General features: G+C 46.0%; 1 protein-coding gene across 2 annotated transcripts; it reads right to left on the bottom strand.

Annotated features, from left to right (window-relative positions):
- Window positions 1-9,548: 9,548 nt before the first annotated feature.
- LOC123069512 (uncharacterized) lies at window positions 9,549-20,087 on the bottom strand. 2 transcript variants are annotated; one of them, XM_044492392.1, is made up of 3 exons: window positions 19,279-20,087; window positions 17,983-18,050; window positions 9,549-9,812 (listed from the first exon to the last, which is right to left on the bottom strand). In XM_044492392.1, the coding sequence occupies exons 1-3, from the start codon at window positions 19,757-19,759 to the stop codon at window positions 9,732-9,734; spliced, it is 630 nt and encodes a 209-aa protein (XP_044348327.1). In that variant the 5' UTR covers window positions 19,760-20,087; the 3' UTR covers window positions 9,549-9,731. The 2 variants fall into 2 exon arrangements, with proteins under 2 accessions (XP_044348327.1, XP_044348328.1); XM_044492393.1 differs by lacking the exon at window positions 17,983-18,050 and having other exon boundaries at window positions 9,549-9,809; window positions 19,279-20,047.
- Window positions 20,088-22,226: the final 2,139 nt, after the last annotated feature.

Genomic DNA, 22,226 nt, shown 5'->3' with positions numbered 1-22,226 from the left:
GAAAAGTTCCAGTTGCTGTGACAACTGTACGTCTGGTTAGGGAGGCTGAGATTCAACTCAGAAGACTACATCTTCACCTTATTCCCCTTGAGCTAAGGACACTAGTCCCCGCCCAATCACTCTGGTAAGTCTTCAAGGTAGACTTCCGAACCTTCACAGACTTCGTTCACCGGCAATCCACAATGGCTCTTGGATGCTCAGAACGCAATGCCTAACCGGCTGGAGGATTCACAGTCCTCAAGTGTAACAAGTCTTCAGATCACGCGGACAAAAAGACTTCAGTGATGCCAAACACTCTCTGGGCTCTGGGTGGTTTGGGCTTTGTCCTCGCAAGGATTCTCTCTCGAAAGCTTCGGTGGTGGGTTGCTCTCAAACGACAAAAGCCGTGTACTAACTCTGAGCAGCCACCAATTTATGGTGTAGGGGGTGGGCTATTTATAGCCACTGGGCAACCCGACCGGATTTGTCCGAAATGACCCTGGGTCACTAAGGAACTGACACGTGTCGCAACGGTCAGATTTCAAACACACGCGGCAGCTTGACTTGGGCTACAAGTAAAGCTGACTTATCCGACACAGGATAAGATTTGCTCTCATTGTCTTCGCTCGAAGACATAGGATTTGGTTTGAGCATCACTTCGGTCACTCTGACTTTGTTCACTTGGACCCCACTTAACAGTGCGGTGGTTCCTATGACTCAACAAAGAAGAAAAGGAAACAACGAAACAACTAAGTGTTCGCGCTCCATAGTCTTCACTCAATGTCTTCTCGTGTCATAGTCTTCAATGTGAATATCTTCACAGACCTCCATTGTCTTCAGTGTCTTCACAGATTTTTAGGGGCCATCTCCGGTAGGTAAACCGAATCAAGGAGGGACTACTACCTGTGTTATCCTGCAATTCTCACAAACACATTAGTCCCTCAACCAGGTTTGTCGTCAATACTCCAAAACCAACTAGGGGTGGCACTAGATGCACTTACACACATATATCATGTAAATTAAAAGCACATTTCATAATCAAAGCAATTTTGAAACAAAACATTTAAGGAACAAGGGATTGATAGATTATTCTTTTCAACAATAAGAGCATTTCCTATCACTAATCCATCCTCTTCTAGCCGAATTATCTTTCGTTGACATATTGACCTAAGAAGCAATCACATAAACATTTTCATTCTAGGTGGCATCTTAACTTTCTAAACAAAGTTGTGCCGGTATTTAACCCCATTTTTAGTGAGAAGCCTATGATAAGACTTAACAGAGTAGGCATCATTTTTAGTTAGTGTCCACCTAATGAAATTCTTTTGGTCGCTCAATACCACATCAACACAAACTTCCTTAATATGATTCCATAGATCTAAGTAGTCTCCATACAAGGTCCTTCTAAACTAAACTTGATCAAGGCTTCTGCAAAGAATTTCATCGACATATTTTATTTTTACCAAAGAACGCATTATATAATCTTGGGAAATTGGTTTTAAGAGGTTTATCGCCAATCCACTAGTCTTCCCAAAATCTCAAAAAAGAAATCCATTACCAATTTTAAATTTACATGAAGAGAAGAAAAATGATCTTTGTGTTTTAAAATCATAGTACATAATTGTTAATCACCTTGGTTAGCTTTGATCCCAGAAATACATTTTCCTCTTTGATATTTATTATGAATAATATATTGCCACATGCCCTCGGTATCGAAAATTTTCCACCACCATTTACAAAAAAGGGCTTTATTCACCAAATCTAAGTTTTGAATTCCTAACCCTCACAAATCTTTAGGTCAACAGACCTCATACCATTTTACTAAATGGGTTTCTTTGTTATCAGCATCTTCCAACCATAACAACCTAGCTCCAAACAAGTTCATTCTCTTATTCACTCCAACCGGTAAACCATAGAAAGACATCATAAAATATGGAATTACAATCAGAGAAAACTTGATTGAAATGAATCTACCAACACTTGCAAGTTGTCTCCCTTGTTAGTTACTATATTTTTTTTCATTTTCTCCCTAGGAGGTTTCCAATTTTCTTTCTAGCTCTCTTTTCATCTACAAGTAATTCCAAATATCTCATAGAAATAGACCCTATATGCCAAGTATTTTTTTGGCAAAGATATCTACTTTATTGATAACATCCCCCAAAAGAAAAAAAACTCACTCTTATGAAAGTTGATTTTCAAACCAGACATTTGTTCAAAAAGAAAAGAAAAACACAAACTTAATATTGCGAGCACTATCATAGTCATCTTGCAGGAGGAAAATGATGTCATCGGCATATTGTTGTATATTCACCCATTATCAATGTTCTCTTAAAGTACACCTTTAGTTAGGCCATTAAATCTAGTTTTTGTCCATGGGCATGGCTAAAGCATCAACTATTAGGTCAAAAATTAGAGGGGACAAAGAATCACCCCTTGCCTTAACCCCTTATGAGTATAGGGAAGTAAGGACCAATATTATCATTTACCTGAATACTAACATTATTCCATACCTTGATAGTGTGCATAATCCATCCAATCCACTTATCAAAGAAACCTTTGATTTTAAGCATTTATAGCACAAATGGCCATTTCAACTTATCATAGGCTTGTTGAAAAACAATTTTAAAGAGCTCATTGATCAGGCTTTGCTGATGGACATATCCTGTTCCGTCATTTCTGAACACATTCTTTCTCTACCGGACAGCTAACTTGCGCTACATCCAAGGGTGAATTTAAAGCAAATCCTATCAGTATGAAGCTAGTATTTGTGGTGAATCTGGAGACAAGTTACTCATAGCGGACCGGTTCCATCAGCATGGAGATGACCAATTTCGATTTTGCCGTTAGCAAGCAAATTTCTAAGTGCTTCACCTCGGATGCCTCATATGCCTGAGATGAAATGGAGTCCAAACCCTGTGTGACGCCCCCGATTCAATCGTACACTAATCATACACGCAAATGTGTACGATCAAGATCAGGGACTCACGGGAAGATATCACAACACAACTCTAGACACAAATAAAATAATACAAGCTTTATATTACAAGCCAGGGGCCTCGAGGGCTCGAATACAAGCTCGATACACAAGAGTCAGCGGAAGCAACAATATCTGAGTACAGACATAAGTTAAACAAGGATGCCTTAAGAAGGCTAGCACAAAAGCAACACGATCGAAGAGGCAAGGCCTCCTGCCTGGGACCTCCTAACTACTCCTGCTCGTCGGCGGTCTCCATATAGCAGCATTCATCGGCGGTGGCATCTGGCTCCAGGGATCCACCATCTAGTTGCATCAACCGGAAAGAAGAAAGAAGGGGGAAAAGGGGGTAGCAAAGCAACCGTGGGTACTCATCCAAAGTACTCGCAAGCATCAGATCTATACTAAGTATGCATTTGTATCAAATGGAAGGGTTGTATCTGTGGACTGAACTGCAGAATGCCAGAATAGAGGGGGAAATCCTAGCCTATCGAAGACTAGCATCTTCACGCAGCTCTGAGCATCTTGCAGCATGTAGAAGAGTAAAGAATAGCAGTTTATATTTATCAAACATGTTGTAACAATAACGCCCAGAGATCCTTTCTCGACTCCCTGCGAGAAAGCAATCCCGGAGCCACATATCTCAAGTATCCATTTGTAGTTGTATAAGATCAGGATATAAGTCTAAACGTCTGTTACTGTGGACACGGCTATTAATAGATAATCTTCCCTGCAGGGGTGCACCACGTTTTCCAACACGCTCGATCACTCCGGCCGGACACACCTTTCTGGGGTCAATGCCCGGCCTCGGAAGATCAACACGTCGCAGCCCGACCTAGGCTCAGCAGAGAGGTCCCCGCCGGTCTACCTCCTAAGCACTTTGGAGTCTGGGCCCATCGCCCGTTGCACTCCGAGTCGTTGCAAGAAGAGCGGACCAGGCTCCACCACTACAGGATGGTGCCGGCCCAGCCGTGCCGCACTGCTGAACTGGACGTCTGACAAAGCTTCAGCTGATACCGCGACGTCGAGGCCCATAACTACTCTCACGTGGTGGTTGGTGCGTAAAGGCCAGAGGCCAACTCAGAACAAATACCCAAACCATAGTGTATTATTAGCTTGCAGAGACGAGCAGAGACTCACGATCGAAAGTGACCCCGTCGCCCCGTCTCGTGGACTTACGACAAGGGCCTAGAATGCCCGGCCGTGCCACGTAACCATCTTGCGGGTGCTCTCCGGGCCCGCCCGATTTCCACCAAGGTCTCAAGTAAAGTCATTGTAACCGTGTGTCCAAACATCAAGGGGAAAACCCGAGGAATCACCCCCGATGGATTCCACTCAATGTAATCATCAAGGTGAACGTAAGAGGGATCACCCTCGAGGTTCACACTTGAGGTGTTGAACGACAGAGCCGTATCGGGAATGGTGAAAGAGGAAATCACCCTCGATGACCACGGCCGAATAGCTACACTACAGAATTATCATCGGAGTGCGTTATGAGGGATCACCCTCGGCACTCGATAGTAGCTCTGCAGAGTCGAGCAACTAAAGGGGGCGTGATGTGATGTGAGGTGTCGGGCTCTGGTCGTCGATCACGCTGATCGAGTCGTCGCTGATGAAGCAGGGGCAACAAGGACAAGTGGGGGTCACTGATGGATCACTAACCAACCTATACTAAGCAGTTTAGGATAAGCAGGTAGGTAACAAAAGCAGGTACAAAAGCAGGCTATGCATCAGAATAGGAGCAAACAATAACAGTAGCAAAGCAGGCTATGCATCAAAAGCAGGCTATACTAAGCAGTTCCGGACGTCTGTTAGACAAATGAACCGGAGGGGAAAAGTTCAACGTTTGCTATGCTAGGGACGTGTGGCGGACGAACAAATCGCGTGTTCGGATTCGTCTCGTCGTTCTGAGCAACTTTCATGTAGAAAACTTTTTCATCCGAGTTACGGATTATTTTCTATGATTTTTCAAAGATTTAAACAATCCCTGGAATCATTATTAATTCGAAATAAAAGGTGAAATTGCTATGTGCACCCGGCAGAGTGTACACAGCAGGGCCACTAGAGGCTGACAGTGGGTCTTGGTGGTCCCAATTGACTCAGTCAACAGGGCAGTCAACAGTCAACTGCTTGACTGTTGACTGGTCAAAACTGTAGATGGGGCCAGGGTGTCATTCACACATATCTTGCATTTTCTTTTTAAGTGGATATTTAGAGGGGGGGTCCACCTATCATTTGCACTATACCTAACCGCTGATTAGACTAACTAGTAGGAGTACTAATTAGCAAACGGAGAGCCGGCCGGCCACCACACACAGAATACACACACGCACACACAGTTCTGTTTTCTGCTAACAGAAGATAGCATTTTGTGATTTTCATAGGATTTATTTCATGCATCAAATGAATTTGGTCCAGTGGGGTAAAATGAAGTTTGTCAAGTAGACTACCTACTCATATTATTTTTACCACTGTTAGTAGTTGTTTAACTGCTGATTAGAGGCTGCCAAGGGAGCTAGTCCGTGTAATATTCGCAAAGCTAGCCATAGCTACAGTAATTAGCAGCAGCAGTAGATTCAGCATAGCAGCGGCGGCATGCACACGAGTTGGGCGCAGGGCGTGGCGCTGCACGGCGTGAGCCTGGGCCGCTGAGCGACGCAGGGCGAGGGGCCGATGCAGGCCGCGGTTGCAGGGCGGCTGGACGCAGGGCCGGGCGCGGCCAGCGCGCGTGCGCAGGAGGCAACAGCAGTAGGTAGTAGCAGGTAGCAGCGGCAGCGCATGACCAGGGTACGGCGGCTCACAGGGGCATTCGGGAGCGCGACAACGCCGGGGTGGACGCGTGCGTCGAGGAGCAGAAGGGAAAGGGGATGGACGGGGTGCTCACCTAGGAGCACACGGAGGCTCGACGGGAGGTTTAGGAGCTGCAGAGCTCGTCGCAGACGGAGAAGACGCCGGGATCGGAGGAGATCGGCGGTGGTCGAAGGAGGAAGATGGAGTCGTAGTGGTCGTAGATGTGCTCCCCGGCTTGTGTTTGTTGGCGTAGAGGATGTAGTGGACGGCGGCGGTCTTCGCGGACACAACAGCGGGGCGAGAGGTGGCCGGTGGTTGTGGCAGAGCAAGGTCGACGGCGATTGCCGGTGATGCAGAAGACAAGACCGGCTCGATCTACGCACAGTGGCATCGCCCGGCTCAAATGGACGGCTCCAGTCGACGGAGACGAACGAGGCTGTGCTCGTGGACACGAGCTGCGGGCGCGGAAACGCCGGTGGCCGCGACGAAGCGTGGTGGTCGGTGACGGCCGCGCTCGGGAGATGGGGAATCAGTGAGGAGGGAGAGAGCGAGGTGAGTGGAGAGCGCTGGGGCATGTGGAAGTGGGAGGAGGCAGGGGAAGAAAATATCTATGGGGGGTGCCTCGGTGGAGGCCTTATCCTCCTGGCCATCGCCGGTGAAGGGGTTCGATGGGGACGAGCGCGAGCGGGTGCTCGGTCGGACGCGCCCGAGATACAGGAAACAGGGGCGAGGGGTTAGAGTGGGCCGGTTGGACCCGTTGGGTCAAGGCCCAGGGGATATGGGGTTGCGGGGCCTTTCTTTTCTTTCCAATTGTTTGTAGTTTCTTTTTCATTTATTTATACCTTTCCTACTTTGCATTATATTTGAGCTACTTAAAGAGTTTTCTTTAATATAAAACTTGGCACAAAAATGCAGTGCAATATCCTGGCTTGCTACAAAAAGTTTCAATGCATCTGGGGGGGTGTTCAACTATTTTTTTTAAAATTGAAAAGGTCAAATAACTGGTTGTTGGACCACAAATAAATTTCAGGGGCATTTTGTGAATTCAAAAGAGGTTGATTTCAACAAGACAAATAACCAGAGATTATTTGCCACAGTTTGAACATTTCAGCTTTCATGTTTGAAAACTTCGAGTTTTGGACTTTAATTTGAATTTGAATTGCGATTTGGATCAACCGAGGATTAGCAACAGTAAGAGTGGTGATGTGGCACTATTAACTTGGGATTACTGTAGCTTAATTATCCGGGCGTCACAATTCTCCTCCACTACAAGAAATATCGTCCCGAGATTTAAGTGGCGAAGTAAGGGAGAAAGACTAGAGAAGGACGGAGCTCATCACAAGATAGGTACCTGAGGGCTATCTCACTGAACGTGGCATAGAGGCATCTCTCAAGTTGAAATTTAAGAAAGTTATCGAGAGCAAGGTAAGAAGGTGCAATAAGAAGGTTCAACCGGGTAGGCAATCGTTCGTTGCCTGAAACAGAGGGTGAAAGGGGTTCAGAGCAATGGGAATAAGTATTTCCTCTGATACCAGAATGATCACTAGGAAGGTGGCTTGTGATTTACATACGAAGCCAAGTGCAAAGAATATTTCAGAGTTAAGGTTGTACAGGAGAGTCAGGTTTCGATCCTGTGGAACTGTCGGTTATGGGCCCACCATGTGGGTTAAAAGAAGGAAGGCGCAAATCATTTTGCACGGTCATGATAGCAAGGCAGGTCAGTGGATAGCCTATCAATTATGTTGGCAACAATGTTGGTACGAAGGGCGAGGGACGAAGAGAACCATTTTCCTGCTCGCAAGGCGAGGCGGACCAATAGGCAAACTTCTCGTCCATCGGTGGCTATCGGAATGTCATCAACAATAGTAACAAGGTCTTTCTGACAGGGTTTGTACACCGAGGTGTTCACATAAGCAGGGAAATACCACTGCTCGGATATTTTAGGTTACAAGAAAGTTTAAATGAAACAATGGAAAGGAAAGTATAGACTCGAATCAGTTATCGGTATTCTCGAGTGTCTAACAACTCAGAACCCGTGGAAAATTGGAATCAGTGAGAAAATAGTTGATGAAGAACTCATAAGGGGTTATGTAGTTTCGTGATATTCTCGAGATACCATAGGGTAATACTCGGAGGTAGATCAAAGTAAGGTTGGACAGGTGAAATGATCTGAAGAAGACAAGTACTTTAACTTGTCCGAGAAATGGGATCAAAGAAGAACAATATGGTCGAAACCACAGTTGGAAAGGACCAAATATAGATAACAGATGAACTTATCACAAGGGGATTATTATTATAACAAGAAGCTTCCATGATAAGTTCCACATCGGGTCCATGGGCATGAACACAAGGTTCAAGGTCGACTCTCATTTCTCTAATGCATAACTTTCCATTCACTTCTCGCTTTCGGTGAAGCTGTAGTGTTGATATTTTATCTGGCAAAACACCAGAAGAGTAAGACTCATGAAGACTCTCGGGTTCAAACAGATTAGGGAAGGCGTAGGTTCAACCCATAGAGGCATCTTAGGAACCTTTCCCAGAAACTTCAGGAGTAAAAATATCAATCCCGAGAGTAGAGCATGGTTGAGGAAGCAGAAGATACAATTTGCCAAAGGCATTATGTATCCGAGGAAAAGCTCACAAGGTTACTGTATATGAAGGATGTTGTCGGATAGAACCCCACAAAGGATCTGGTGGTTCACACGGGATCTGATGTGAGCATCATTACTCAACCAAAAGTAGAAAGGATGCAAGGATATCAGATTATAGAAGCAACTGACTAATTCAGAGCTGAAATGCAAAGGAATTATGATTTCCAAAATCAAGGGATCAGAAGCAAACGCTCTGACCAAGGATGGTTAAGTTGAATAGACTTAGAGCACAATCGATGGCAATCTGATTGGCCGAGAACCAGCTCATATTCGAGAAGACGTCTGAGCCGGAAAGATAATCTATAAGGATCAACTGATGATTGCGACACAGACATATCAAATCGAAAGACTCAAGATGATAATGACAAAGGACGTCAATGGATACTGGTAGGCATATGGAATTCATCAGAGTGTAGGCAGGTAAGACTTTCTAGAGCAATAGGCGACAGAGGTCATCGAAAGCTCGGATTGTATTACCAAGTATCTTATGAAACATAAGAATAACTGGGGTGAATGGATACTCGATAAGAGCGAGTAATTAACCGAAGGGGTATTCATGCGGCAAGGACTGCAGGGCAGTAAGCATAAAGGATCCTCGGAACATCGAAGAGTATTTCAGGACATCTTGTAATAACAAAAGCAACTGGGGATGAAGGTATGAACGACAACATTGGTAGTTATGCATAAGGATTTATCAGTGGTAGGGATTGTAACGGCGAAGGGCAGAAGGGTCTCGGTAAAACAGCAGAGAGCATCTTCAGAATCTTCTGGTGCACCAAGAAATCATCTGGAGTGAGGGGCTCTCCGGGAGAAAGTATTTACGAGAACCTAGAGTTAGAGTTAACAAAACCATTTAGCCCGAATAGAAGAGAGATCAGAGTCCCATAGTATAGTCGAGGAGTAAAAGATCCTAATACCACCCAATGGCGACGTGGGCCCGTAAGCCGCACAGCCATGTTAGTAAATCAGTTTTTTTTTCAAAGACTAGACTCAACTTCGGCCAAGGAGTTAGAAAGGGGGATCCTACAGGCAGTTGGCTCTGATACCAACTTGTGACGCCCCCGATTCAATCATACACTAATCATACACGCAAATGTGTACGATCAAGATCAGGGACTCACGGGAAGATATCAGAACACAACTCTAGACACAAATAAAATAATACAAGCTTTATATTACAAGCCAGGGGCCTTGAGGGCTCGAATACAAGCTCGATACACAAGAGTCAGCGGAAGCAACAATATCTGAGTACAGACATAAGTTAAACAAGGATGCCTTAAGAAGGCTAGCACAAAAGCAACACGATCGAAGAGGCAAGGCCTCCTGCCTGGGACCTCCTAACTACTCCTGCTCGTCGGTGGTCTCCATATAGCAGCATTCATCGGCGGTGGCATCTGGCTCCAGGGATCCACCATCTGGTTGCATCAACCGGAAAGAAGAAAGAAGGGGGAAAGGGGGTAGCAAAGCAACCGTGAGTACTCATCCAAAGTACTCGCAAGCATCAGATCTATACTAAGTATGCATTTGTATCAAATGGAAGGGTTGTATCTGTGGACTGAACTGCAGAATGCCAGAATAGAGGGGGAAAGCCTAGCCTATCGAAGACTAGCATCTTCACGCAGCTCCGAGCATCTTGCAGCATGTAGAAGAGTAAAGAATAGCAGTTTATATTTATCAAACATGTTGTAACAATAACGCCCAGAGATCCTTTCTCGACTCCCTGCGAGAAAGCAATCCCGGAGCCACATATCTCAAGTATCACGTTGTGGTTATTCGTAGGTAAGAAAGCGTTCTTGCTAGAACCCAATTGCAGCCACGTAAAAGATGCAACAACAATTAGAGGACGTCTAACTTGTTTTTGCAGCGATTGTTCATGTGATGTGATATGGCCAGAAGTTGTGATGAATGATGAATGACATATTGTGATGTATGAGACCATGTTCTTGTAATAGGAATCACGACTTGCATGTCGATGAGTATGACAACCGGCAGGAGCCATAGGAGTTGTCTTTATTTTTGTATGACCTGCGTGTCATTGAAGAACGCCATGTAACTTACTTTACTTTATTGCTAAACGCGTTAGCCATAGAAGTAGAAGTAGTCGTTGGCGTGACAACTTCATGAAGACATGATGATGGAGATCATGATGATGGAGATCATGGTGTCATGCCGGTGACAAGATGATCATGGAGCCCCGAAGATGGAGATCAATGGAGCTATATGATATTGGCCATATCATGTCACTATTATATAATTGCATGTGATGTTTATTATGTTTATGCATCTTGTTTACTTAGAACGACGGTAGTAAATAAGATGATCCCTTACACCAATTTCAAGAAGTGTTCTCCCCTAACTGTGCACCGTTGCTAAAGTTCGTCGCTTCGAAGCACCACGTGATGATCGGGTGTGATAGATCCTTACGTTCACATACAACAGGTGTAAGACAGATTTACACATGCAATACACTTAGGGTTAACTTGACGAGCCTAGCATGTACAGACATGGCCTCGGAACACGGAGACCGAAAGGTCGAACACGAGTCGTATGGAAGATACGATCAACATGAGAATGTTCACCGACGATGACTAGTCCGTCTCACGTGATGATCGGACACGGCCTAGTCGACTCGGATCGTGTATCACTTAGATGACTAGAGGGATGTCAAATCTGAGTGGGAGTTCATTATAATAATTTGATTAGATGAGCTTAATTATCATGAACTTAGTCTAAAAACCTTTGCAAATATGTCTTGTAGATCAAATGGCCAACGCTCATGTCAACATGAACTTCAACGCGTTCCTAGAGAAAACCAAGCTGAAAGATGATGGCAGCAACTATACGGACTGGGTCCGGAACCTGAGGATCATCCTCATAGCTGCCAGGAAACAATATGTCCTAGAAGGACCGCTAGGTGACGCTCCCGTCCCAGAGAACCAAGACATTATGAATGCTTGGCAGACTCGTGCTGATGATTACTCCCTCGTTCAGTGCGGCATGCTTTACAGCTTAGAACCGGGGCTCCAAAAGCGTTTTGAGCATCACGGAGCATATGAGATGTTCGAGGAGCTGAGACTAGTTTTCCAAGCTCACGCCCGGGTCGAGAGATATGACGTCTCCGACAAGTTCTATAGTTGTAAGATGGAGGAAAATAGTTCTGTCAGTGAGCACATACTCAAGATGTCTGGGTTGCACAACCGTATGACCCAGCTGAATATTAACCTCCCTGATGAGGCGGTCATTGACAGAATCCTTCAGTCGCTCCCACCAAGCTACAAGAGCTTTGTGATGAACTACAATATGCAGGGGATGGAAAAGACCATTCCTGAAGTATTTTCTATGCTGAAGTCAGCAGAGGCTGAAATCAAGAAAGAACATCAAGTGTTGATGGTCAATAAGACCACTAAGTTCAAGAAGGGCAAGGGCAAGAAGAACTTCAAGAAGGACGGCAAGGAGGTTGCTGCGCCTGGTAAGCCTGTTACCGGGAAGAAGTCAAAGAATGGACCCAAGCCTGAGACTGAGTGCTTTTATTGCAAGGGGAAGGGTCACTGGAAGCAGAACTGGCCCAAATACTTAGCGGATAAGAAGGTCGGCAACACCAAAGGTATATTTGATATACATGTAATTGATGTGTACCTTACCAGTACTCGTAGTAACTCCTGGGTATTTGATACCGGTGCCGTTGCTCATATTTGTAACTCACAGCAGGAGCTGCGGAATAAGCGGAGACTGGCGAAGGACGAGGTGACGATGCGCGTCGGGAATGGTTCCAGAGTCGATGTGATCGCCGTCGGCACGCTACCTCTACATTTACCTACGGGATTAGTTTTGAACCTTAATAATTGTCATTTCGTGCCAAGTTTGAGCATGAACATTGTATTTGGATCTCGTTTGATACGAGATGGCTACTCATTTAAATCCGAGAATAATAGTTGTTCCATTTATATGAGAGATATGTTTTATGGTCATGCTCCGATGGTCAATGGTTTATTCTTAATGAATCTCGAGCGTAATGTTACACATATTCATAGCGTGAATACCAAAAGATGTAAAGTTGATAACGATAGTCCCACATACTTGTGGCACTGCCGCCTTGGTCACATTGGTGTCAAGCGCATGAAGAAGCTCCATGCTGATGGACTTTTGGAGTCTCTAGATTATGAATCATTTGACACATGCGAACCATGCCTCATGGGCAAGATGACCAAGACTTCGTTCTCCAGAACAATGGAGCGAGCAACCAACTTGTTGGAAATCATACATACCGATGTGTGCGGTCCAATGAGCGTTGAGGCTCGCGGAGGATATCGTTATGTTCTCACTCTCACTGATGACTTGAGTAGATATGGGTATGTCTACTTAATGAAACACAAGTCTGAGACCTTTGAAAAGTTCAAGGAATTTCAGAATGAGGTAGAGAATCAACGTGACCGAAAGATAAAATTCCTACGATCAGATCATGGAGGAGAATACTTAAGTCACGAATTTGGTACACACTTAAGGAAATGTGGAATCGTTTCACAACTCACGTCGCCTGGAACACCTCAGCGTAACGGTGTGGCCGAACGTCGTAATCGCACTCTATTAGATATGGTGCGGTCTATGATGTCTCTGACCGATTTACCGCTATCATTTTGGGGATACGCTCTAGAGACAGCTACATTCACTTTAAATAGGGCACCGTCTAAATCCGTTGAGACGACACCGTATGAATTATGGTTTGGGAAGAAACCTAAGCTGTCGTTTCTAAAAGTTTGGGGATGCGATGCTTATGTCAAGAAACTTCAACCTGAAAAGCTCGAACCCAAGTCGGAAAAATGTGTCTTCATAGGATACCCTAAGGAAACCGTTGGGTATACCTTCTACTTAAGATCCGAGGGCAAGATCTTTGTTGCCAAGAACGGATGCTTTCTGGAAAAAGAGTTTCTCTCGAAAGAAGTAAGTGGGAGGAAAGTAGAACTCGATGAAGTACTACCTCTTGAACGGGATAGTAGTGCAGCTCAAGAAAATGTTCCTGTGATGCCTACACCTACTGAAGAGGAAAATAATGATGATGATCAAGGTACTTCCGATCAAGTTGCTACTGAACTTCATAGGTCCACAAGGACACGTTCCGCACCAGAGTGGTACGGCAACCCCGTCCTGGAAATCATGTTGTTAGACAACGGTGAACCTTCGAACTATGAAGAAGCGATGGCGGGCCCAGATTCCAACAAATGGCTTGAAGCCATGAAATCCGAGATAGAATCCATGTATGAAAACAAAGTATGGACTTTGACAGACTTGCCCGATGATCGGCGAGCGATAAAAAACAAATGGATCTTTAAGAAGAAGACGGACGTGGATGGAAATGTTACCATCTATAAAGCTCGACTTGTCGCTAAGGGTTATCGATAAGTTCAAGGGATTGACTACGACGAGACATTCTCTCCCGTAGCGAAGCTGAAGTCCGTCCGAATCATGTTAGCAATTGCCGCATACTATGATTATGAGATATGGCAAATGGACGTCAAAACGGCATTCCTTAACGGGCATCTTAAGGAAGAACTGTATATGATGCAGCCGGAAGATTTTGTCGATCCTAAGAACGCTAACAAAGTGTGCAAGCTCCAGCGATCCATTTATGGGCTGGTGCAAGCATCTCGGAGTTGGAATATTCGCTTTGATGAGATGATCAAAGCGTTTGGGTTATGCAGACTTATGGAGAAGCCTGCGTTTACAAGAAAGTGAGTGGGAGCTCTGTAGCATTTCTCATATTATATGTAGATGACATACTCTTGATGGGAAATGATATAGAACTTTTGGACAGCATTAAGGCCTACTTGAATAAGTGTTTTTCAATGAAGGACCTTGGAGAAGCTGCTTATATATTAGGCATCAAGATCTATAGAGATAGATCGAGACGCCTCATAGGTCTTTCACAAAGCACATACCTTGATAAGATTTTGAAGAAGTTCAAAATGGATCAGTCCAAGAAGGGGTTCTTGCCTGTATTGCAAGGTGTGAGATTGAGCTCGGCTCAATGCCCGACCATGGCAAAAGATAAAGAAGAGATAAGTGTCATCCCCTGTGCTTCAGCCATAGGATCTATTATGTATGCCATGTTGTGTACCAGACTTGATGTAAACCTTGCCGTAAGTTTGGTAGGAAGGTACCAAAGTAATCCCGGCAAGGAACACTGGACAGCGGTCAAGAATATCCTGAAGTACCTGAAAAGGACAAAGGACATGTTTCTCGTTTATGGAGGTGACGAAGAGCTCGTCGTAAAGGGTTACGTCGACACTAGCTTCGACACAGATCTGGATGACTCTAAGTCACAAACCGGATACGTGTATATGTTGAATGGTGGAGCAGTAACCTGGTGCAGCTGCAAGCAGAGCGTAGTGGCGGGATCTACATGTGAAGCAGAGTACATGGCAGCCTCGGAGGCAGCGCATGAAGCTATTTGGGTGAAGGAGTTCATCACCGACCTAGGAGTCATACCCAATGCGTCGGGGCCAATCAAACTCTTCTGTGACAACACTGGAGCTATTGCCCTTGCCAAGGAGCCCAGGTTTCACAAGAAGACCAGGCACATCAAGCGTCGTTTCAACTTCATTCGTGAAAATGTTCAAGATGGAGACATAGATATTTGCAAAGTACATACGGATCTGAATGTCGCAGATCCGTTGACTAAACCTCTCTCGCGAGCAAAACATGATCAACACCAGAACTCTATGGGTGTTCGATTCATCACAATGTAACTAGATTATTGACTCTAGTGCAAGTGGGAGACTGTTGGAAATATGCCCTAGAGGCAATAATAAAAGTGTTATTATTATATTTCTTTGTTCATGATAATAGTCTTTTATTCATGCTATAACTGTATTATCCGGAAATCGTAATACACGTGTGAATACATAGACCACAATATGTCCCTAGTGAGCCTCTAGTTGACTAGCTCGTTATGATCAACAGATAGTCATGGTTTCCTGGCTATGGACATTGGATGTCGTTGATAACGTGATCACATCATTAGGAGAATGATGTGATGGACAAGACCCAATCCTAAGCATAGCATGAGATCGTGTAGTTCGTTTGCTAGAGCTTTTTCAATGTCAAGTATCTCTTCCTTAGACCATGAGATCGTGTAACTCCCGAATACCGTAAGAGTGCTTTGGGTGTACCAAACGTCACAACGTAACTGGGTGATTATAAAGGTGCACTACAGGTATCTCCGAAAGTGTCTGTTGGGTTGACACGGATCGAGACTGGGATTTGTCACTCCGTATGACGGAGAGGTATCTCTGGGCCCACTCGGTAATGCATCATCATAATGAGCTCAAAGTGACTAAGTGGTTAGTCACGGGATCATGCATTACGGTACGAGTAAAGTGACTTGCCGGTAACGAGACTGAACAAGGTATTGGGATACCGACGATCGGGTCTCGGGCAAGTAACGTACCGATTGACAAAAGGAATTGTATACGGGGTTTGATCGAATCCTCGACATCGTGGTTCATCCGATGACATCATCGAGGAGCATGTGGGAGCCAACATGGGTATCCAGATCCCGTTGTTGGTTATTGACCGGAGAGTCTCGGTCATGTCTGCATGTCTCCCGAACCCGTAGGGTCTACACACTTAAGGTTCAGTGACGCTAGGGTTATTAGGAAGACTTGTATGTGATTACCGAAAGTTGTTCGGAGTCCCGGATGAGATCCCGGACGTCACAAGGAGTTCCGGAATGGTCCGGAGGTGAAGTTTTACATATGGGAAGTTGTCATACGGACACCGGAAGAATTCGGGGTCCTATCGGTATTGTACCGGGGCCACCGGAGGGGTTCCGGGGGTCCACCGGGAGGGGCCACCCCTCCCGGAGGGCCACATGGGCCGCAAGGGGCAGGGAGCCAGCCCCTGGAGGGCTGGGCGCGCCCCCCCACCTTGGGCCCATGCGCCTAGGGTTGGGGGGGAAACCCTAAGGGGGGCGCCCCCCTTGCTTGGGGGGCAAGCCTCCCCTCCCTGGCCGCCGCCCCCCTCTAGATCCCATCTAAAGGGGTCGGCCCCCCTTGCCCCTTCCCCTATAAATAGAGGGGTCAGGGGAGGGCTGCTGGGCACAACTCAAGGCGCAGCCCCTCCCCTCCCCAACACCTCTCCTCCTCTGTACGTGCTTGGCGAAGCCCTGTCGGAGTACTGCTGCACCAACTACACCACGCCGTCGTGCTGCCGTTGGAGCTGCCTTCCTCAACCTCTCCTTCCTCCTTGCTGGATCAAGACGGAGGAGACGTCGTCCGTCCCGTACGTGTGTTGAACGCGGAGGTGCTGTCCGTTCAGCACTTAGTCATCGGTGATCCGAATCACGGCGAGTACGACTCCATCATCACCATCCCCTTGAACGCTTCCGCACTCGATCTACAAGTGTTATGTAGATGCAAACTCACTCCCTTGACGCGTTGCTTAAATGAACTCATAGATGGATCTTGGTGAAACCGTAGGAAAAATTTTAATTTTCTGCAACGTTCCCCAACAGTTTTCCAACACGCTCGATCACTCTGGCCGGACACACCTTTCTGGGGTCAATGCCCGGCCTCGGAAGATCAACACGTCGCAGCCCGACCTAGGCTCAGCAGAGAGGTCCCCACCGGTCTACCTCCTAAGCACTCCGGGGTCTGGGCCCATCGCCCGTTGCACTCCGAGTCGTTGCGAGCAGGGCGGACCAGGCTCCACCACTACAGGATGGTGCCGGCCCAGCCGTGCCGCACTGCTGAACTGGACGTCTAACAAAGCTTCAGCTGATATCGCGATGTCGAGGCCCATAACTATTCTCACGTGGTGGTTGGTGCGTAAAGGCCAGAGGCCAACTCAGAACAAATACCCAAACCATAGTGTATTATTAGCTTGCAGAGACGAGCAGAGACTCACGATCGAAAGTGACCCCGTCGCCCCGTCTCGTGGACTTACGACAAGGGCCTAGAATGCCCGGCCGTGCCACGTAACCATCTTGCGGGTGCTCTCCGGGCCCGCCCGACTTCCACCAAGGTCTCAAGTAAAGTCATTGTAACCGTGTGTCCAAACATCAAGGGGAAAACCCGAGGAATCACCCCCGATTGATTCCACTCAATGTAATCATCAAGGTGAACGTAAGAGGGATCACCCTCGAGGTTCACACTTGAGGTGTTGAACGACAGAGCCGTATCAGGAATGGTGAAAGAGGAAATCACCCTCGATGACCACGACCGAATAGCTACACTACAGAATTATCATCGGAGTGCGTTATGAGGGATCACCCTCGGCACTCGATAGTAGCTCTGCAGAGTCGAGCAACTAAAGGGGGCGTGATGTGATGTGAGGTGTCGGGCTCTAGTCGTCGATCACGCTGATCGAGTCGTCGTTGATGAAGCAGGGGCAACAAGGACAAGTGGGGGTCACTGATGGATCACTAACCAACCTATACTAAGCAGTTTAGGATAAGCAGGTAGGTAACAAAAGCAGGTACAAAAGCAGGCTATGCATCAGAATAGGAGCAAACAATAACAGTAGCAAAATCTAATGCAAGCATGAGAGTATACAATGGGCGATATCGGGATGATCAAAGGGAGGGCTTGTCTGGTTGCTCAGACAAGGAGGGTCGTCGTCGACGTAGTCGATCACAGGGGCATCAGCAGCGGTCTCGAGGTCTACCGAAGAAGAAGATGGGGAAGAAACAGTAAATACATAGCAAGCAAGAGCATAACATGACAACAGGGAAAGCTAGACGTGTTCTAACGCGGTGCTAGGTGATACTGGCGAAGGGGGAAACATCCGGGAAAGTTCTCCCGGTTCCGGACGTCTGTTAGACAGATGAACCGGAGGGGAAAAGTTCAACGTTTGCTATGCTAGGGATGTGTGGCGGACGAACGGATCGCGTGTTCGGATTCGTCTCGTCGTTCTAAGCAACTTTCATGTAGAAAACTTTTTCATCCGAGTTACGGATTATTTTCTATGATTTTTCAAAGATTTAAACAATTCCTGAAATCATTATTAATTCGAAATAAAAGGTGAAATTGCTATGTGCACCCGGCAAAGTGTACACAGCAGGGCCACTAGAGGCTGACAGTGGGTCTTGGTGGTCCCAGTTGACTCAGTCAACAGGGCAGTCAACAGTCAACTGCTTGACTGTTGACTGGTCAAAACTGTAGATGGGGCCTAAGTGTCATTCACACATATCTTGCATTTTCTTTTTAAGTGGATATTTAGAGGGAGGGTCCACCTGTCATTTGCACTATACCTAACATGTGATTAGACTAACTAGTAGGAGTACTAATTAGCAAACGGAGAACCGGCCGGCCACCACACACAGAATACACACGCGCACACACAGTTCTGTTTTCTGCTAACAGAAGATAGCATTTTGTGATTTTCATAGGATTTATTTCATGCATCAAATGAATTTGGTCCAGTGGGGTAAAATGAAGTTTGTCAAGTAGACTACCTACTCATATTATTTTTACCACTGTTAGTAGTTGTTTAACTGCTGATTAGAGGCTGCCAAGGGAGCTAGTCCGTGTAATATTCGCAAAGCTAGCCATAGCTACAGTAATTAGCAGCAGCAGTAGATTCAGCATAGCAGCGGCGGCATGCACACGAGTTGGGCGCAGGGCGTGGCGCTGCACGGCGTGAGCCTGGGCCGCTGAGCGACGCAGGGCGAGGGGCCGATGCAGGCCGCGGTTGCAGGGCGGCTGGACGCAGGGCCGGGCGCGGCCAGCGCGCGTGCGCAGGAGGCAACAGCAGTAGGTAGTAGCAGGTAGCAGCGGCAGCGCATGACCAGGGTACGGCGGCTCACAGGGGCATCCGGGAGCGCGACAACGCCGGGGCGGACGCGTGCGTCGAGGAGCAGAAGGGAAAGGGGATGGACGGGGTGCTCACCTAGGAGCACACGGAGGCTCGGCGGGAGGTTTAGGAGCTGCAGAGCTCGTCGCAGACGGAGAAGACGCCGGGATCGGAGGAGATCGGCGGTGGTCGAAGGAGGAAGATGGAGTCGTAGTGGTCGCAGATGTGCTCCCCGGCTCGTGTTTGTTGGCGTAGAGGATGTAGTGGACGGCGGCGGTCTTCGCGGACGCAACAGCGGGGCGAGAGGTGGCCGGTGGTTGTGGCAGAGCGAGGTCGACGGCGATTGCCGGTGATGCAGAAGACAAGACCGGCTCGATCTGCGCACAGTGGCATCGCCCGGCTCAAATGGACGGCTCCAGTCGACGGAGACGAACGAGGCTGTGCTCGTGGACACGAGCTGCGGGCGCGGAAACGCCGGTGGCCGCGACGAAGCGTGGTGGTCGGTGACGGCCGCGCTCGGGAGATGGGGAATCAGTGAGGAGGGAGAGAGCGAGGTGAGTGGAGAGCGCTGGGGCATGTGGAAGTGGGCGGAGGCAGGGGAAGAAAATATCTATGGGGGGTGCCTCGGTGGAGGCCTTATCCTCCTGGCCATCGCCGGTGAAGGGGTTCGACGGGGACGAGCGCGAGCGGGTGCTCGGTCGGACGCGCCCGAGATACAGGAAACAGGGGCGAGGGGTTAGAGTGGGCCGGTTGGACCCGTTGGGTCAAGGCCCAGGGGATATGGGGTTGCGGGGCCTTTCTTTTCTTTCCAATTGTTTGTAGTTTCTTTTTCATTTATTTATACCTTTCCTACTTTGCATTATATTTGAGCTACTTAAAGAGTTTTCTTTAATATAAAACTTGGCACAAAAATGCAGTGCAATATCCTGGCTTGCTACAAAAAGTTTCAATGCATCTGGGGGGTGTTCAACTATTTTTTTTGAAATTGAAAAGGTCAAATAACTGGTTGTTGGACCACAAATAAATTTCAGGGGCATTTTGTCAATTCAAAAGAGGTTGGTTTCAACAAGAAAAATAACCAGAGATTATTTACCACAGTTTGAACATTTCAGCTTTCATGTTTAAAAACTTCGAGTTTTGGACTTTAATTTGAATTTGAATTGCGATTTGGATCAACCAAGGATTAGCAACAGTAAGAGTGGTGATGTGGCACTATTAACTTGGGATTACTGTAGCTTAATTATCCGGGCGTCACACCCTGGATTTATTAAACTAGATGTCGATGCAACTTTCTTATCATAGGAAGGCTTGGTGCAAACCGCTGCTATTCTCTGAGATGAAGGGGAATTTTCTCGCTGCCAGCCTAAGTTCATTCCATATGCGGCGGACGTGATTGCTACAGAAGCAATGGCTATGAGAGGCTTTCACTTGCTAATTCTCTTGATTTCAATTGGCTCAAGGCGTACCAGACTCTCTACAAGTAATCAACTTTTGCACCAGACAAAGCTGATGGTAGGATGCGACAACAAGAACAACATTTGCAGAGTGCGTGGATATAGGTGCTATGATTGAGAAGGTCATAAGCATTGCCTTCGTTCATGTAATCGAGCGGCTCATGTGCTAGCGAACTATAGTTTTTATAATAAGTCCTCCTTTGGCTGGTAGGATGAGCCTCGTGATCGTGTTATCAGTAAGCTCGTAGACTATTTAAATGTGTCCTGATTTAAATAAAGCCAACCATGACTTTCCCTAAAAAAGAGATCATGCTCATGCCTAGTTCAAGATCTCCTATTTGCCGCCCGCAGGTGACAAAGAGAAGAGGCTTCGCTGAAACCAGGGAAAATGGGCCGTCCCACTCTCCACGAGCGTTTTTTTCCTCTCTTTATTTTTAGTCGATTTTCACCCAACAAGGACAAACAGTTGTTTTTTTTAGGAGCTAGATATTTTAAAAACCTATTAAAAAAGAAAAAAATTATAAAAGTATCCAGTATGTATTATATATATAATTCGATGATTGAAAAAAATCACTGTGTATTATAAAATGTTTAGGATACATTAAAGGAATCTTCATCGTACAACTAAAAAGTTCATCTTATATTAAAACACTGTTCAATATATGCAGAAAAATGTTCACCTTGTATAAAAACATTTATTTTGTATTTGAAAAACGTTCACCATATATTTGAAGATAATCACGGTATATTACAAATTTTAAATAAAAAACGAAAATGTACAACAGTAGAAAAACCAAAATCTGAAAATAGAAAGGACAGTACAAGAAAGAAATAGCCGTTCCGTAGAGTCCTGGGCTGGCTTATGTGGAGGAGTCTTCAGCGAAGCCTCGACGTTATGACTCACACATATATTAAAGAAAACCGAGCTAGTGATCGAACTGGTGAGCCTGCTCGTACGTGTTTTGTGAAGCCTCGACACTTCGATGCAAAGGGAAAATCCTATATGCCGCTCGTTGCGTCAAACTGCCGGCGCTTCGCACAGGCGAGCGACCGAGCAGCGACGCAACGGGCCGGCCCGTTTAACCGTCCAGCGCTCCCGGTTTTGGGAACCTTCTAGAGGTTCCCAGCTGGGTTTTTTTCGGTTTTGGGAACCTTCAAGAAGGTTCCTGAACCGGTTTTTTATTTTCTTTTCTTTTTCTATTTCTGTTTCTTTTACTTTTCTTTTTTTCTTTTTTGTCTTTCAAGTTTATGTTTTCTCTTTCAAAAAAATGTTTGCGCTTTTTCAAAAATGTTCGTGAACAAGTTTGTTCAGAAAATGTTCTTTTCATTCATAAATTTCTTCTCAAGATTCAAAAAATGTTCATGCTTTAAGAAATTGTCCAAATTTGTTCTTCGTTTCAAAATGTGTTCTCAAGATTCAAAAAATGTTCGTACTTTCAGAAAATATTTATGTTCAAATTTTGTTCTCAATTTGAAAATTTTGTTCTCTAAATTCAAAAAATGTTTGAGATTTTATATTTTTGTTCAAAAAATGTTCTTTTCATTCATAAATATGTTCTCAAGATTCAAAAAATGTTCATGCTTTAAGAA

The sequence above is a fragment of the Triticum aestivum genome, chromosome 3B (genome assembly GCF_018294505.1).
Source record: "Triticum aestivum cultivar Chinese Spring chromosome 3B, IWGSC CS RefSeq v2.1, whole genome shotgun sequence".
Classification (NCBI taxonomy): domain Eukaryota; kingdom Viridiplantae; phylum Streptophyta; class Magnoliopsida; order Poales; family Poaceae; genus Triticum; species Triticum aestivum.
This window is presented reverse-complemented; position numbering and strand designations above follow the sequence as displayed.